Below are 17,029 nucleotides of genomic sequence, written 5' to 3'. Positions count from 1 at the left end.
CATCTGATGTAAAGTCTTTGACAATCAGACTGTCTAGCCTGAGGACGAAGTCTTGTTTGAGCAGAGCAGGGCTTGGAAATGCACTGGATGTTCCCCGCTTTGAACAGACAATGATTGGAATAATGCTTGAATTATTTAAAAAAATACAGGTCTAAAATTAAATGAGCAGTCAGGTGTTTGGATCCCACTTGCAATTCATTGAAGTCAACCATGTTAAGGAGGCTTCCCCAATTAACATAGCTTTGTTCATACTTTTGATCTGGACCACTGTGTTGATCCTTATAGTGTTGTTGTTCAAGGACATTTGAATGATACACAGAAGCAGACTCTGCTTTGTGGTTGATCCCACTTGTCAACTTTTTAGACATTAAAAATACCTGATTGGAAGAGCACTCCATTTCTTTTGTCTGTATTAAGTCATGAGTACAGAAAGAGAAAGAGTACACTGCACCAGTGTGGCAATGGTATCTGTCCATTTTTGTCTCCTGGCATCCTATCTTCAAAAAATATTTGTCTGATAATAATTAGATTACTCCAATGTACTATGTTTGAGTAGAATAAACATGTTTGTGTTATATTATAGTAAAGTTCCTAGGAGCATAATAGGATGCCGCTTTAGGATGTGGCCTAATACCCTAGAATATCAGGATAATTCGCACACAAAGAGAAATACTAAGTATGTTCACAATTACCTAGGCACAGAATAACTGCTTTGGAATAACTTCCATGTGTACCTGTTTGGTTATATAGATGCAAAGTCCCTTGTCTCTATGGGAAAATTCCCCTTTTATACTTCCATTTTGAAGCAGGCAGCAGAGAGAGGCTTAGCTTGCCCAATGAAATGTAAGGTAAGGTCAATAAAAAGGCTTGATTTAATTCAAAAATATTATAAATGCACATAAAGGAAATATCTAAAAACCTTAAAAATAAAAATTCAAAACTGAAAATTAGCTGCCACCCAAAGTCTTCTTCAGCAGCAGTTTCCAGACTAACCTACTAAGCAGGAAGCTTCCGAACAAGTTGTCAAATAGCGAGATCAGCCTGAACAATCATGAATATTATTTATTTGCAGATTTACTTTCACTTCTAATATATTTATTAAATCAATCAAAATCTGTGGGCGTACCTCTAAGACACTTGTTCTTTCTTCCTCTGAGAGCTGTTTCATGGCACCTTGCCTGAGGCGCTCCCGGACGTAGTTATCATACTCTTCTTGGGCTCTTATCACTTCCTCCTTACGCTTGCAAATATATTCAGGAGTAACACCGTAGTCCTGGCAAAAGAAATAAAAAGGAACGTGTAACATTTAACCTATATTATTGTTCTTTTGTTCACAATACAAAAGTCCTAGAATGGATAATGCGCTTTAAAATTCTCCAACAGTGTACTATCACAAGTGAGCAAAATGAGAGGCACCACACTTATCTTCAGACACAAGGATAGCCTGAATGTGAAAAAATAGACGAATTAAAGACAACAAATTATCTCTTCCTTACTGATCCCCTAGTCTTTTCAGTAATTGTGCTAATTCTCAGTCTTCAAGGCCCTAAAGGTCTTTACATAAACTGGTGCAGGTATTAATTTCACCAATACATGTTTAAAGAAAACATTGTTGAGCTCAAGAACGTTGATTTACCAAAATAAAGGGGTACTGTAAGGGGCATCACAAATCATTGGACTCCTGATGACATCACATCTTTGACAACTTGTACCACACATAGGGCCTGATTCACAAAGGTAAACTTATATGTTCGGCCTAAACTTAGACCAGTTGTCTAAGTTTATGACTTTGGGAATTCACAAAGGGCATTTAGGAGTAGTATCTTTAGGTCCGCATTCAGGGCAGGTCTCCACCCCAAGTGCGGACCTAAAGATACTCTTTGTAAAGGCCCTTTGTTAATTCCCAAAGTCGTAAACTCAGACGTTTGGTCAAAGTTTAGACCAAACCTCTAAACTTACCTTTGTGAATCGTACTTTCAATACCCTCTTACTTGCTGCAGATGACATAGGAATATATCATGGTGTATGAACTACAGAAAGTAAACCAAATTCTTTATCCCGGTTTACTTTTTTGCTCTTGTCTCTGCATTCGGGATCCTTGACATTAAGGATAGCAACTGCAGTGTCGGCGTTACCAGTTAGCAAGCATTGGATAGCAACTGCCACAACTGGATATCCATATTGGACATCCATGTTTGAGGCACAAGTAAACAAAGTATAGCATGTTAGCTGGGTAATCCAAAATGTAAAAATACACAAAAGGAGAAATGTCACAAACATAAAGAAAGAGTACAAACAATTTAGTTTATGGCCTATCACCATAGAAGTATCTCATGTTAAGTACATTCGGTTACTTTCTATCCCTGTACCGGAAAAGGAGAGGAATAGGATTCCTCTAGTACATACCTATTCATATTCACTTGTATCTATGAAACTTTGGTTGTGTCCTGGTCTTCAAACCATCCCGCTCTAGTATTGCCTAGCAGAGTAACTTGGAGGTATTGTGTTTGCTCTCTGGGCATACAATGTATGAGAAAAGGTTTCACCCTTTCAAAACCAACACATCTACATACTAAAACACAATCAAATCAAGTATTGATTTTCTTTGTTGGTGTCATTACACCACAAACAGGGATAAATACCTGCCAGACGAGATGTGATCTATTAGAATTTTTAAAAGGTGGCTCTAGGTGCCAGTTTTGAAGAAGAAAGTAAAGAGTGCAGTAGCTCAAATGGGGTAAGGAAGACAATGGGGTACAGGGTCGGCGTTATATCATCTTGTGATATTATCACACCACCTATCCCAGTCTAACCACTACATCATAGTGTAAGTGCAGATAATCATATGTAGAGTTAAGAATAATAAATATATATTCATCCTACGATGCAGTGGATGTCGATACAGAGGATGCAACATTATTGGAGGTCAAATATCGACCTCACTATGGTAACGTAAGTCCATCAAACAGCAATTTCCAAACGTCCTTACTTCAAAGTCTGTTCAAAGATGAGGAGTTCAAGTTTCCTTATGTGAGGCATTGACACTGTATTGGGAGAAGTTTGCAAATACCAGCCACCAAACTGTTGTATACTTATCAACACTTAGGGACATGCAAGAAGGACATTTTGGCTTGAATGAGTTGTGTGTATCTAGTGTACAATAGAGCAAGTGTTTTACTAAGACAGAAAAGTAAAACAACTGTTGCAAAAAAATACCGCTTGCCTTAAGCAGAGTCACCGCTCTATTATTTTGCAGCATTAATTTCTATTGTTTCACTTTGTGGAGCGGTGAAGACATGATACCAAGCTGATTCTAGCCTACCTGCTTCAAGCCTATCTGTTGCATTATCAAGGATGAATTTGGGTCAAAGCCCTGGTTGGAATGTTGAAATCAGCCCACTATTGCACTATGAGAGTGAGCGTAAGTGAGGTTGCCTGCCTTCTTCAGCTGATTTGGAAGTGGTGCTACCCTAAAAGACAATTTTGGGGAAACAAGACAAAATGGTGCAAATTAAAACATAAGTTTCAAAATGATTCCCTAGGAGCCTTTGAAGCTGGATCATGACGGCCATCAGCCCTCAAAGCAGCCTGGCTTGTATCCTACCGGGAAAAACCAGAACATCAATTTGGCCAGTCCAAATCTGTGTGTTAACAGTGATACAATTCATCAAAAAAACAAGAAGAGATGATGGCTGCACTATGGATTCCCAGCTGATCTCTGTAAATATCTGCTCCATCTTCATGAACATTGTATTTTATAATGACACCAGATTTTCTTTGCTTCTATAAGTTGAATATTTTCTGTACTTTCTTACATTCCTCTGTGCTCTAGTTAGCAGCTATGTCTAAAAATTCTATGCACTTTCAGATATATTTGTTTTGCCTGCCGGAGCAGCAAAAGGTTTTGTTGTGCCACATAAATAACATTAAAAATACAAATCTAATAAGAAGCAATAGTAATTCTATTGATTGTAACAAACCAGAAAATGTTATGACATAATCAGTACTTGTTTGAACTTGCGGCTTCTAATTTGTGAAGAGAGGCTTCACTTATCTACTTTATTTATGTATCATTTACTTATATTTATTTATCCACTAATTTACTTCATTTTTAAACAATTGTATTGATTTTTTTTGTTTATAGGTTCCTTGCCTTTTACGTTTAAACTCCTCCCTTCAGGTTCTAGTAAGGGTCTTGTTCTAGCAGGCAATGTGAATTTCTGGTGCATATTGGTCTTTGTGGAATATTCATGTATGCATGTCCAGGACATCAGAAAATTTAAGGCTTGATTGATGAGACTGTGGCAGCACAGACCCTTGCAAATGTGGGTCTGCGCTTCTGGACCTGGGGGTCCTCTGTTAATACCAGGACCTCCTGGAAGAGGTAGGGCTAAGCAGCTAGTGCAGATATGTTCTAAACGCCAGAGGTGAGCACATGTCCACAGCTCATACAGACAATGGCTCCCAAGTATGGCACTCGAATATCATGGTCAGAATATTGTTATTTGTCACTAAGAAAAATATCGTCCCCTTGAAGCTAATAAAAGAACATCTGAACCTAATGTGGCCACATCTCCGTGAACAATATTTAGAACACAATATTTATGCCAGATAATGTTTCTGACACCACAGTCAGCTACAACAAGACAACAGCATTTTGTGAGGGCAGCCTACTGATGTCAGTATACTCCGTGCTGAGCACTCAGGTCACTCATAGCAGCACACTGACAATGACAGGCAATAAGGTCCTGTGTATATTAATGCACATTGCATTTCGCAAGTAATAGCTGGCACCAGGCCACTCGGGGATTTCATGAGCAGTGAACAGTGTGGGAAATGCAGACAAAGGACATTACAGCTTTTTGCATTGCGCCCTCCTCAGCAGGCTTGGTCAGGACTGCCATACAGTTATCATAGATGCAGATTTCAGTGCATCCATAGGTGAATGACAGATGCAGCGGAATCTGCACCTGCCATACCTGCCATAAGCTCAAAATGAGAATTAGCAGAAAATTGGCCTAAAAAAAATATTCATTTATAAAAACGTACTTACAAACAGCATAACATATGAAAAAGAAAGATACAACCGTAAAAGGGTAAATGCAAATGAATGATAAAACCCAAGAAGCACAATTTAATATAGATCATTTAAGATAATTTGACAATAATATACCTTTCTCTTGATGTACTTTGGAACAAGTCCAGATGTTTCAAGGGGATGTTTGTCTCCTTTCCTACTATCAACAAAAATGTGTTCAGGTTTCTTTGGAACGCCCAGAATCGCTTCGGTTGCATTGGTAGTTATAAAGTTTTTTTTCGTCTGAACTCCCATGATTGGCTGTTCTGTTCTTCGCGGAACGGCTGGCTTTCTTTTCTCATCAACTACGCACCTCTCAGTTTTTTCTGAAAAATCAAACATAACACTTCCTTGGTGCCACAAGAAAGTAATGCAGGCCATTTAGTATTGTAGATAAGTGTACAAACAAATTCACCAGCAACAAAATAGTAATGTAGCAGCGCATTTTAGGCTATGTGGTTTGAGGTAACCTTTTGCGAGTAGGGAGTTGTGGTTGCATTAACTTTAGCCCATGGAAAACATGCTCTTAAGTTCATAACTTCTAGATAAGTGCCACTGAGAGTTTGAAATTTAGTTAAAGGGAAAACGAACATGCTTATAAACGGTCCAGTCCCATTGAACCCATCCCTTCAGCTGCCCCCTCCATCCACTCATTTGCACAGAAATATTTGACTGTAGTGGACCACCAGATGTCTTATAAATACAAATGTGGCACCTGAAGACACCATTCCCATTTCAAGCTCTAAATAAATGTTATTGTTCATTCACATCTAACTCTATGTACCAAAGTGAATACTTCTCTGAAGACATAAATCTATTTCTCTATCTGAATTTATTTTTATTATTTATTTCTAAAGGTTTGAGGTCTTTGCTGAACTGCAATGATGATGGAAAAAGTATGTGGATTGGAACTTCATATGATGGAGGAAGGGTTTAATTTTGCAAGTAATGAAAGCTGGAACTAAGCTGTTTATGCCTTTTTAGGTCCAGTGTGCAAGCTCTCTGAAGTGTTGTAATGTATCTGTGGGCCCGACTGCCAAAACGTTTGATTGTGAGCGAACTTCTTTTTCCTTTTGTGACTCTCCTTCGCGATCATGACAGCGATGGCGCTTTGAATCGACTCGCTTATGTCAACTGTTTACTTTTTATTTTCAATTTATGTAGCAAGGAAAGTCCATATAGGAATTTACAACGCTAATATCTCTATAGTTCGGGCAAACACAAAACCCATTGCATTGCAAATGCTTGTTCTGGATGTGGTCCTTGATAGAGGATGATGCACAGCAAGAGAAGCCATCAAAGTTCATAAAGTTGACCACTACTGGATAAGAGGCTCAGGTTCTTCCATTTATAAAGATAAACTCAATGTTTGAGATAAACTGAAGACATCCAGGTTTGGAAGAGGTTTGGACAGCATCTAAGTGTCAGAATAATGTCAACACTTTTAGCACATAAATGTGTGTCATCAGAGTACTGATGAGTGCCAATGTATTGTTGGCTAGGAGTACTCTCAGTAGCTCAATGTGTATAAGGAACAACTTGCAAGTGGGAATAGAGCCGTATGGAACTCCACATAGGATCGAAATTTGGGGAGATGTGTGATGATAGAACATCACAAACTGTCTTCTGCCTGAGAGGTAGAGAGTGAATATTTTAGGGCAGTGTTAGTGTCTTAAACATACATGACGGGAGAGTGTTAAGTAATGGGGTAGTAGTTGGAAAGCTTATTTGGGTCTAGGTTGGGCTTTTGAGAAGGAGAGGATTTTCTGTCAGTCTTAAAGGATGTATAAAATAGACAAACATGTCTCAAGAGATGTAAAATAAGATATAACCCATTAAAACAGAAAGGAATCACTATTGTCAGTGAATGACATTACTTATAGTGCCTTAGTAATGCCGGTCTGCATAGGCAAAATCCAGACTGCTGGGACTGGAAGGGGAATTTGATATGCTCTTGAAACTGGTAAGCAACCACTCTTTCAATGATATTTCCAGGGAAGGGAAGGGATGTAATGAGGCGGCAGTTACAAAGCTTGTCTGGGTCAAGGTTGGGTTTTTGAGTTAGGAGAGGATTTCATCAGTCTTTAAGGATGAGGATTGTACGACAGCTGAAAGAACTATTGATTGAACAACTTGGTGATGTAAATATTAAACAAATGGGGTCACTGATCCTCAAGAAGTTGACATAGATCAGCACTGTAGTAAAGATATAGGACTGAATTAAAAATGTGTGTCCTTACTAGGTGAATGTAAAGCAGATGCTATTGATATGATGTAGAAGAGTATTGATACAGATATAAATTAGTTAATAGTTGTTTGCTATATTCTAACCAAAACATAAATAAAGGCATTCATTTATACAATGGGTGTTGAAAATGGCTATTTCTGTGTGGTTATCCCCAAACTTTTTGCTTTTCTCCTCCTATTTTTCTGGCCCTTTTTTGCTGGCTTTTGGACTCTGGGCACTTTACCACTGTTAATCAGTGCTAATGTGTATGTGCCCTCTCCCCTAAACCATAGGATGAATGGCTTACACCTATCTGGCATATTTAATTTACATATAAGTTCCTTGTAGAATGGCATATCATATACCCAGTGCCTGTAAATTAAATGCTATTAATGGGCCTGCAGCACTGATTGCCCCACCCACAGAAGTAGCCTTTTAAACCTGTCTGAGGCCTGCCACTGCAGGGCCCGTGTGCACAGTTTACTACCATCTTGACTTGGCATTTTAAACTACTTGCCAAGGCCTACATTCCCCTTTACTACACATCAGCCATCCCTAAGGTCCTAGGTAGCCATATGGGCAGGGTGCTGTGCTTGTAAAAGGTAGGACATGTACTCTTATCTTTTGCATATCCTAGTAGTGACAAACCGCCTTTTCATTTTTCAGTACTGTGAGGGCTGCTCCTCTCATAGGTTAGCATTGGGAATTCTCTTACATATCTTTAAGTGGTAATTTCTTATCTGAAAGGAGAAGAGTAGGCACGTTTGGTATTTCTGGAATGGTAGTGAGAAACCCTGCTTACTGGTGTAGTTGGATTTTGCATTACTATTTTAAAAATGACACTTTTAGAAAGTGGCCCTTTCTCTGTGCTTAGAACTCTATATGCTTTGCAGCCTGACTCCAATCCACATCTAGGGCTAAGTGACAATTACAAGTTGTGCTTACTTTCCAGACAGTCCACACACCGGAAAGTTTAGATGTTGTAGGAGAGACATCTGCGTCCATCTGCATACTGATAGTCTTCCTGGGTTGAGAGACAGAAGAGGTTGTTCATACCTTTCATGTCAATAGGCTGTGTCCTGCCCTCACACAAAGAACTGATTTACCCCCTACTGATCTCTGCAGCCAGGGCTGGGTTGAAAGGGGTTTGTGTTACACTTGAAAGGGTTCCTTTAAAGTCCACCCTTACATCAAAGACATTTTTTATTATAAGTACAAGGGCTCTGACCCCTTTGTTTTTAGAGCACTTTTGGAATTTGGACCGAGCTTCTGTCAGAAGGACTGCTGCCCTGCTCAAAAGACTAATCGGGACTGCTTTTCTGCACCAAACTCCAAATCTGATGCGTTTGATAGCTGATCTGCTGATACCTATTGTATGAATTCTTTCATCATTAGTATCCTGAATATTGATTTTTTTGGCATAATATGCACAGTATTTATGACTGATGTCATTGTTGGTCTAATGATATATACAATAGAAAACATTTTTTTTCATATAATCATGTGTGGAGTCCCTTTTGCTGTGTTTTTATTGTGCGACTGGTATGAGTGTGTTACGCAAACACTTTACACATTGCCTCTGGACGATAAGCCTGACAGCTCTGTGCCAAGCTACCAAGGGGGTGAGCACATGTTATCTTTGGGGTGTGACTTACTTGCTCTTACTAGAGTGGTGGGTTCTGCCTGGCTTAGGTGGCTACCCTAGCCAACCGGAAACCCAATTTCTAACAATGGCACAATGACAAGGACAAGGGCTTGGCAGGATTAAGATTGAATTCTACTACATTGAAGTATTCCCAGGCCAGACAACAAGATATCTTTTCAATTTAGTTTTCAGTATTCTAATTAAATGTTCAAGGCGTCCTTAGTTTTTTACAGCCTATTTGTGTGTTTCCCTTTAAACAAGTTTGGGGAGTGGGTTATAAAGATAACACTTGTAGGATCTACATTATTTGCCAGAAAACCTCTAAGGCCTTGTGTGATTTATGAAGAAAACAAAAATCCGAACGTTTTGTAGAACAAAGAGCAAGTGGTTTTCGATGATAAGAATAGAACAGTTCAGATATCTGTTCCTAGTATCCTCATGATATTTTCTAGACAAAATTTGATCCTAAACACCTTATTACTTTATTATTGTATTTATTTTCATTTTAAGTCAATTGATCCCAGTCCATCCTATAGTGAGTGATCCAAGGCTCTGCTCGTTTTAGCTAAGTAGATACTGCTGATAATTCTGCTCTGTTTTGAAAAATTAAGCTTAATTATTGTACCCTAAACTCTACAAAGGTATTTTGCAGCTGCAGAGACTGTACTTTGCAAAATCATAGAGTTTGCAACCTTAAAATACCTTTTTACAATGTACCAAAGCCTGGAAAAGTCTCATAGACATTTTTTTGAATGGTAAATAGGAGAGTGTGTGAAGGATGCATTCCCTCTGGTTTGAGAATCGCAAAGGTATGGATCAAGGGGTTTGGGATGTAGTTGTGGTTGCACTGGGGTGATAAGCGATTCACAAAGGGAATCATTGTGTGCAGCCTCAGAGGGAGCAGGCAGTGGTCATAGGGATAGCTGTATGCTCCGACGATGTCTTTCAAAGAGATCATCAGTCTTTTTTTAATTTCTTTTTTTTTTTTTAAGTGTTGACATCCGAGGAAGGAGAATGTGAAAAGGTCTGCTGTATCTTCCACGTGCCCCTTGCAGCATTCACAGGCATTTGTATGGGGTTGTAAATTGCGTCCTGCATTATCAATATGAGACTCAGAATGTTTCGAGGCCTCCTGTGAATATCCACTTTACGATGTGACTGCCTCACAACTTGCATGCACTCTTTGTGACGTTCCCATTGATACATGATCATCTATATTTCGCGCCGATTTTTATTCTTAACTGTATAAATGCAGCGGCGGGTCAATCAAATGTTTAATTGATCAGAGTAGCATTTTTTGGGCTGTAATCGTGTTTTAAAATGTAATTTTATTTTATGACTTATTTTGGGTGTGATTTAATTAAATATGTTTATATGCCATGTGCCAATAGAACGGTCTAAGGTTTGTTATAATAAACAGAAATTACATTTCACCTTGTAAAATATCCTGGAACACTTGCCCTGCAGCAGATACTATCTAGCTTTCATCATTGTTCTCGTTTCCTTCTCATTCTCGTTGCCTTTACATGTTACTTTATACAGCTATCAAGTAATAGCTCACAGGGATGCAGCATCTCTATGTGACTAATGAATTGCAAGCTTCATGTTCTCAAAATCACAGTAATTTTTATTGTGAAATAGGGTCCTTTGGAGTACTTTCACCACGATTTAGTCAGTCAGCGGTCCCCCGGTGACAAAAGTACCACATACAGCAAGCAGGTCGTAGTGTCAAGAGTAGAACACAGAGGACCATAATGACATAGCATAACCCTCTCTCCCCCTTACTCGCCCATCCTACAAACCAGAGGCCTGTGACTCCACTTTCCTGAGCCCTGAGGGACTACAGGGCTCATCCCCCAAGAGGTGGGTCTTGCTCCATGTTCTCTCTCAGCTTGGTTAGTGGTACCCACAGCTGCCGAGCCACGACTACCCTTTCAAGACATCTGCAATACCCTCTAGACGTGTGTAGTAGGTGGTCCTAGCCAAGTCATCTTAGAGCGCTCCTCTCCTCCCTAATACCGTAAGGTGACTTCTAAATTCAGCTTTGAAAGTCCTTATGGTTGGGTGAGGGGTATCTGTTTTATTTTACTTCTCTTCGCCTGGTTAACAACAGTCTGATACAGTTGTGCATGGTGACGGACACATATGCCCCACGTTTACCTTGTAGCTGAGCTACATACTGTCTGTGTAACACGAGGATGTTTCCTGCAACTCTGGGAGAAGTGTCGGGGCTAAAATCAATGTCTACTGTACTATTCTCAATTTGACAATAAGAGCCACTCATGCCTATGTGCACATTGTAGCGATTATTTTTGATTCTACTAAAAAAACAATAAAGATACATTAAAAATAACACTTAAAATGGCCACTCTGGATATTCAAGTTTTTCTTCAGACACTATGGCCTTGAGACACCACTTCTCCTTCAAAATTTCCCTTTGCATGAAACTAAGAAAACCAGCAACATCATTTGTGTGTTTTCCTTAATAGCAGTCATAAATTAATTCCTTTTTCTAGCTGAAATAAAATAATTTACATTCCATGCTGCGCCTCCAAACCCATAAACTATGTTATTGATTTTATGCCAATACTCTCTACTCTCTTCTTCCTTAATCGAACCATTGGTCAGCAGTAGTCAATGCAAATCACACAGGGGAATAGTTATGTGATGGGCACAAAGCTGTTCATCTCCTTGGTAGCAGCATCATTTGATTTCTGCTCCTCAGTGTGCCTTTTATCTTTTTTTCATGAAAAGCTCTTACCTTAAACGTTGGTAGGCTTTAACATTCTCGTAGTTCAGCATTCGGTTTTTGGATTGGCTCATGTGTCATGTATCACGTTTTCATTTAGTGTATTTTTATCTATGTCTGTTTTGTGTCATACGTATAGGCCTTTAATTGCTGCCCTCCTACCCCTCCTCCCCCAGTTACGTGCAGCGATTTCTGTAGTGATTCACATGTTAGGACCTTCGTTTACATAGATTTGCACTGTGTTTGTCCAATAACGCTGTCGTGCTTCCAGTCATTTTATAAGCCGGTGAGCTGGGTCAGAGTTTGAGCCTTCGTTGCTAACTAGACTTTGCAGGAAGTAATAAAGTTTAATCTTGGCAGCGCCATCTCCTTCCAAGGCTGATCAACTGAATATCATCAGATCGTAAAGTAGCAAAATAAGTTATTTATTGCGCAATTAAACACCAATGCTCTAGCTAGCGCTACTCAGGAAAAAAACATGTTGAAACGTTTTCTTACTGCTTTTTCAAGGAACCCAAGAGCCCGTATACAAATTGCTGTTTGTTCCTTTGTGTACTAAAGCCCTTGCCTTATTATTAAGATAACGTCGTCTGCATATCTTGGAAAAGGTGTGTCATACTGCCATGCCGGATTTTTCAGGTCTGCCCTATGTTCTTCCTATGCTGTTTCTCAGCAGACTTGTTCTCGATTTACATGCGTCCTTCCAAAGTGAACCCCCAACCTGAGTGAGAGCGACTCACCCGGCGACAGTAGTGGCAACGGAATTATGGCCCAGGCATGCAGACCTCACCTTTAATCCTTCAGGCAAAGGAATAAAGGCCGGGCCTGCATACTTGGGCTATACTGGTGGAGTTCATGGAGGATCCGTGTGAATAACTGCATAACATGGTGGTTCTGACTCTTTCCATGGTTGAAACTACAACCTGTGCTCAGGACCCTTTTCCACACACAACTGCACTTGGCGTGCTGAAGGAAGCAACAGAAGTGCTCCCGCAAGGAAGGAAGATGGATATTGGCAAGCAGCAAATGTAGGTTTAGCCCGAAAACGTAAGAGAACCGGTGCTTGCCAACTCCTGAGGGACATGGCTCATTTTGAGAGAGACATACAGAAACATCTACACCTATTATAAACAAGCTTGATTTTCAATAGCTTGACATGATTTGCAGGAACACCCAAAAAGAGACAACTATCTAACTGGAATCAACGTTCATATTGCTGCTCCTGAAATGCATCCCACCAGTTTCACGTCCTCAGGAGAACCCTTGATCAATTTCTGGTTTTGAACAAGTCATCCTATTGACCCGAGGCAAGATGAACACTGACATTTTGGGGAACAAAACTAGTCTTGCTGTCCTAACCCTTGGTGTTGATCATTAGTGGTTGATCATTAGTGGTGGGCCCAGTAAGATACAAGAGGTCACTTCATAAGGCAATACCCCGCCTCCCTGAACCCAAATGTGGAAGGACTGGTGTTTTCTTGATACCTAATAAACTTATGAATTTTCCTTTCTCTCGCATAATTGCCTTTCCAAGTATGACACACATCACAAAAACTGATGAAGGGTTCCTTTCACTGTAAAAAATATCCCTTTGAGACTTTATAATGAATGTATTTATCACATAGCCTTATGGATTTCTCACATGAGATTATGAAATGTCAAAGGTGAGATAATGGTGCTCCATGCTTAGGAGTTTTAACCTGAATTTACATTATACAGATAATGTCATGCATTGTTTCATAATAAATTAAAGCGGTAAAGTGATGTGCAGATTGCATATGTTCGAACTTAGAGCATCTGATGTTAAAATACATACTGATCTACAGTAGATGCAGCTCTTTTTGTGTTTGTAGTTGAAGGCCTAGCCATTTTCTCTACTTCATATAAGTCTGACCCTTTATGTAAAGATCTTTTCCCCTTCACCAGTCTTGGAGAAGGAGAGATGACATCCCCTTCCCTTTCTTCAGTGCAGGTTTTCCTTGACGTTTAGATTCCTGAGGGACATTAAAGTCGATTCCGGTCTACTAGCAATACATCCGCTCCACCAGAAAAACAGTAAGCTCCTTGATAGCCATGATAGCCACTGAGACACACAGCACCCTAAAACTACACCTTTTATGTGCCCATCGGTAATTGAGTGGTAGTTTTTTAAATAAAGATGTTTTTTACTGTTGGTTACATGGAAATTCAGCATATGGTGCTGTGGCCAACTGAGATGTACAGAACTGACGTTAGGGCAAAAGACCATTAAAAAGAGGGTCAACGCATATCAGGATTGTGAACCTGTATTCTTTCTATCCGACACTTCTGTGCCATAGACTAAGACTTTGTTAGTAGCATAGTAATAAAAATGAGGAGTCCTGAAGTCTTCAAGGGTACTTGAATGCAGATACCATCAACGTTAGAGACAAGCATTTGCAATGCAATGGGTCTCGCATTTCCTCTAGTTAGAGCTATTAGCGTTGTAAATTCCTAACTGGACTTTTCTTGCCACATAAATTGAAAATGAAAAGTAAAACAGTTGACAGAAGCAAGTCAATTCAAAGTGCCATGGCTGCCCTGAGCATGAGCGCAAGAGTTATTGTCTCTCTGCATGAATGTCTAGAAAGGATCACAGCTGGGCTGAAAGGCAAATTGAAACCGGAGGTGGGGTCATCACACGCTGTTATAGGAGGAAGCATGACGTAGGGTGATGGCCAACAAAAATGTTCACTTAGTGTAATTTCCTGGGAGGGAACCCAGCACCCAAAGGAGGGACATCTCACAAAATGCACCAATAAAAATGAAGCATTTAAAACAAGCAGAGCAAAGAATGAATAGCAGGAGTGGGTGTGGTTAAAAGCCTACAGAGAGATTACAACTTTAGCACTTTTGAGCTCGAACCTAAAAAACTAGCAAAATCACAATTTTAATCTGAATGGTACTTTCCTAAATTTAACTAAGGTAACCCATTGTTCATACTATATGCTGTTTGAAGCACTTGCACTGTCCCATGAATCAATCTTAGGCTACCAACTTAATTTTGACCCTCCAAATAAAAATTCCTTCACATTTACAGGACGTTTTATAGTTTACATTTTCAATTTTGCTTTTTTATTGCTATACACGTTATTAACCTGTTAATATTATTTAATTTTCTTAGCGGTTGTGGACCCCCCAGGTAGGCTTTACTTATCCCCAGTGGTCCCCAAGACCACAGGTTGAGAGCCTCTGATACATTCTGATTTCTACTCTGCATCATCACTTTAAATGTTCATTTTAATTACTTGTAACTAAAAGTAATATTCATCACTGAAGACATAGCACTGGCTAGACACCAAGTTATTTAGAGTGTAGTTACTGTAATGCTGCTTCTAAGTTTGTAACCCCCTACATCTACTAGAGTAAGTCTTGACTGCTTTGCTACCACCAGAGAGGTGAATGCCCAAAGAGAGCTATTTGGTGATGCGTTTGAAGTGCAATAATATTGGTAGCCCTGGGGCGCTAGCTGTCAATGAAAGGTTTTTAAAATTAAAACTCTGGGTGCCAAAAGACCCCATTAAAATGCTTCACACTTTCTTTTTGTTTAAAAAAAAGATAGGAGGGAGAAGAGAAATAGAAGCTTCCAATATTTTGAGAAGCTCTAATATTCTGATAGCACCTTCACTAATAATCATTTTTCGACCTTCCTTTCCTATTTCCTCTTTTTCTCCATGCTTCTCACCCCTTGGAAATCCGCTATCTAATTGCATGTTGTCCAACTGACAGCCACTGTGAAAACCTTCTATCCTCAGATAGATAAGGAACTATTACAATGTTTGTCCCTCATCACAATAATCTTCTAAATTCTTAATTAAAACACCAAAATAAAGGTCTACTAAATAGACTAAGCCAGAGGTACTTATCCTTTTGACTTCTATGCACCTCCACTCTAGGCATTATTTAGAGTTCGGTGGATGGGTTACTCCATCACAAATGTGGCTTATATCTCGTCAACCATATTACAAGTACATTATATTCTATGGCACTTGTAATACAGTGGACGGGGTATCTGTCACATTTGTGATAGAGTACCCTGTCCGCAGGACACTAAATCAGGCCATTAGTTATTACTGGAACTCAGGGAATCCCAAGTAATCATTATTGGAATCCAGGGACCACCACCGAGTTATTACCCAAAGCTGAGTATCACGGCCTAAGCATTTTTGATGATCTGATCCTCAAAGTAACATACAAAAATACAGAAACAAGCATCCATCAAGCAAATACACAAATGAATAAGTATTTTATTAAAGTCACCTGCAATATATATTTTAAAAAAATGTTTTAATTTTAATAGGAAAGAACTTTTCTAAATTCAGTTGAGGCCACTCATATACTCTGTTCTGTTTGATGTAGTTCCACTACTCCTATGAATCAATCAGAGGATACTAACTTAATTTTAGCCTCAGTTTCAAATTCCTTCACATTTCTAGAATGCTTTAAAAGTGTTAATTGTACATTTTGCTTCTTTATTTATAGACATTTTATCAACATGTTAATAATATTTGATTTTGAAACAGTTGCGGACTCCCAGAGTAGGCTACAATGAGCCCCAGACCACAGCTTAAGACCCATTGGACTAGACCAAATGTAACATTTCTTGATTACTCCTCATCGAGCTTCATTTATCCGTAGTAGCCATCTTTGATAATAATACTCCTGTGATTAATACAGTAGTGGATTTTATTAAATCAAAGTAAAAATTAAAACTCTTCATCTTGCTACCCTCCCACACTGAGTGAATGTTCCATGAGGATGAATTGAAGTATTTGAAATTGGTTTTGGAAAAGTATGGATTTCAACAAAATACACTTTTTATTTTTGACAAATTTAATTAAACCTTCCTCCAAGGTTAAAGCGCATAGCTCTTAATCATGGGCTATCACTTTAACATAAGATACAACACAGAATCTTGCTCTATTTCTCATGGAGTGCTCTCATTGTAGTACACCATGCCTAGAAAAAAGAATCTGGTGAATAAATGCCATAAAGGGATCCAACATCAAGCACAAACACAAACCCTACAATGCAATACTGTCAGCAGTATATGACTTAACACAAAACTTTGATTACCATGAACCTATAAGATTTTTTGCCAGGTGTGAGGCTTCAAGGTTAATTTTGTAATTTATTAGGGTTCATGTGCCAAAGTGCCTTTTAATTGTCTAACCATGGCACCATGGTGGGGGTTGGCCGCAGGGCCTGGCCTCTTGCAGACAACTCCCTCTGCGTGCACCCAACCCCATGCTGGCCACGGCCTTTGGCAATGTGCGACACAGGTTTCATGTAGGAATGGGTGTATTTTTTTTA

The 17,029-nt window shown here is 39.3% G+C and overlaps 1 protein-coding gene across 2 annotated transcripts in view; it reads right to left on the bottom strand.

Moving 5' to 3' along the window:
* Nucleotides 1-17,029, bottom strand: part of ENKUR (enkurin, TRPC channel interacting protein) — a 73,994-nt gene that overhangs the window by 37,737 nt on the left and 19,228 nt on the right. The window contains exons 3-4 of one of the 2 annotated variants that reach the window (XM_069211365.1): nt 5,174-5,403; nt 1,127-1,273 (exon numbers count right to left, since the gene is read on the bottom strand). In XM_069211365.1, coding sequence (XP_069067466.1) covers nt 1,127-1,273; nt 5,174-5,403 — 377 coding nt within the window. Of the gene's footprint in view, nt 1-1,126; nt 1,274-5,173; nt 5,428-17,029 lie in introns of both variants that reach the window. The other variant, XM_069211364.1, reaches the window with a different exon arrangement.

The sequence above is a fragment of the Pleurodeles waltl genome, chromosome 10 (genome assembly GCF_031143425.1).
Source record: "Pleurodeles waltl isolate 20211129_DDA chromosome 10, aPleWal1.hap1.20221129, whole genome shotgun sequence".
Taxonomy (NCBI): Eukaryota; Metazoa; Chordata; class Amphibia; order Caudata; family Salamandridae; genus Pleurodeles; species Pleurodeles waltl.
This window is presented reverse-complemented; position numbering and strand designations above follow the sequence as displayed.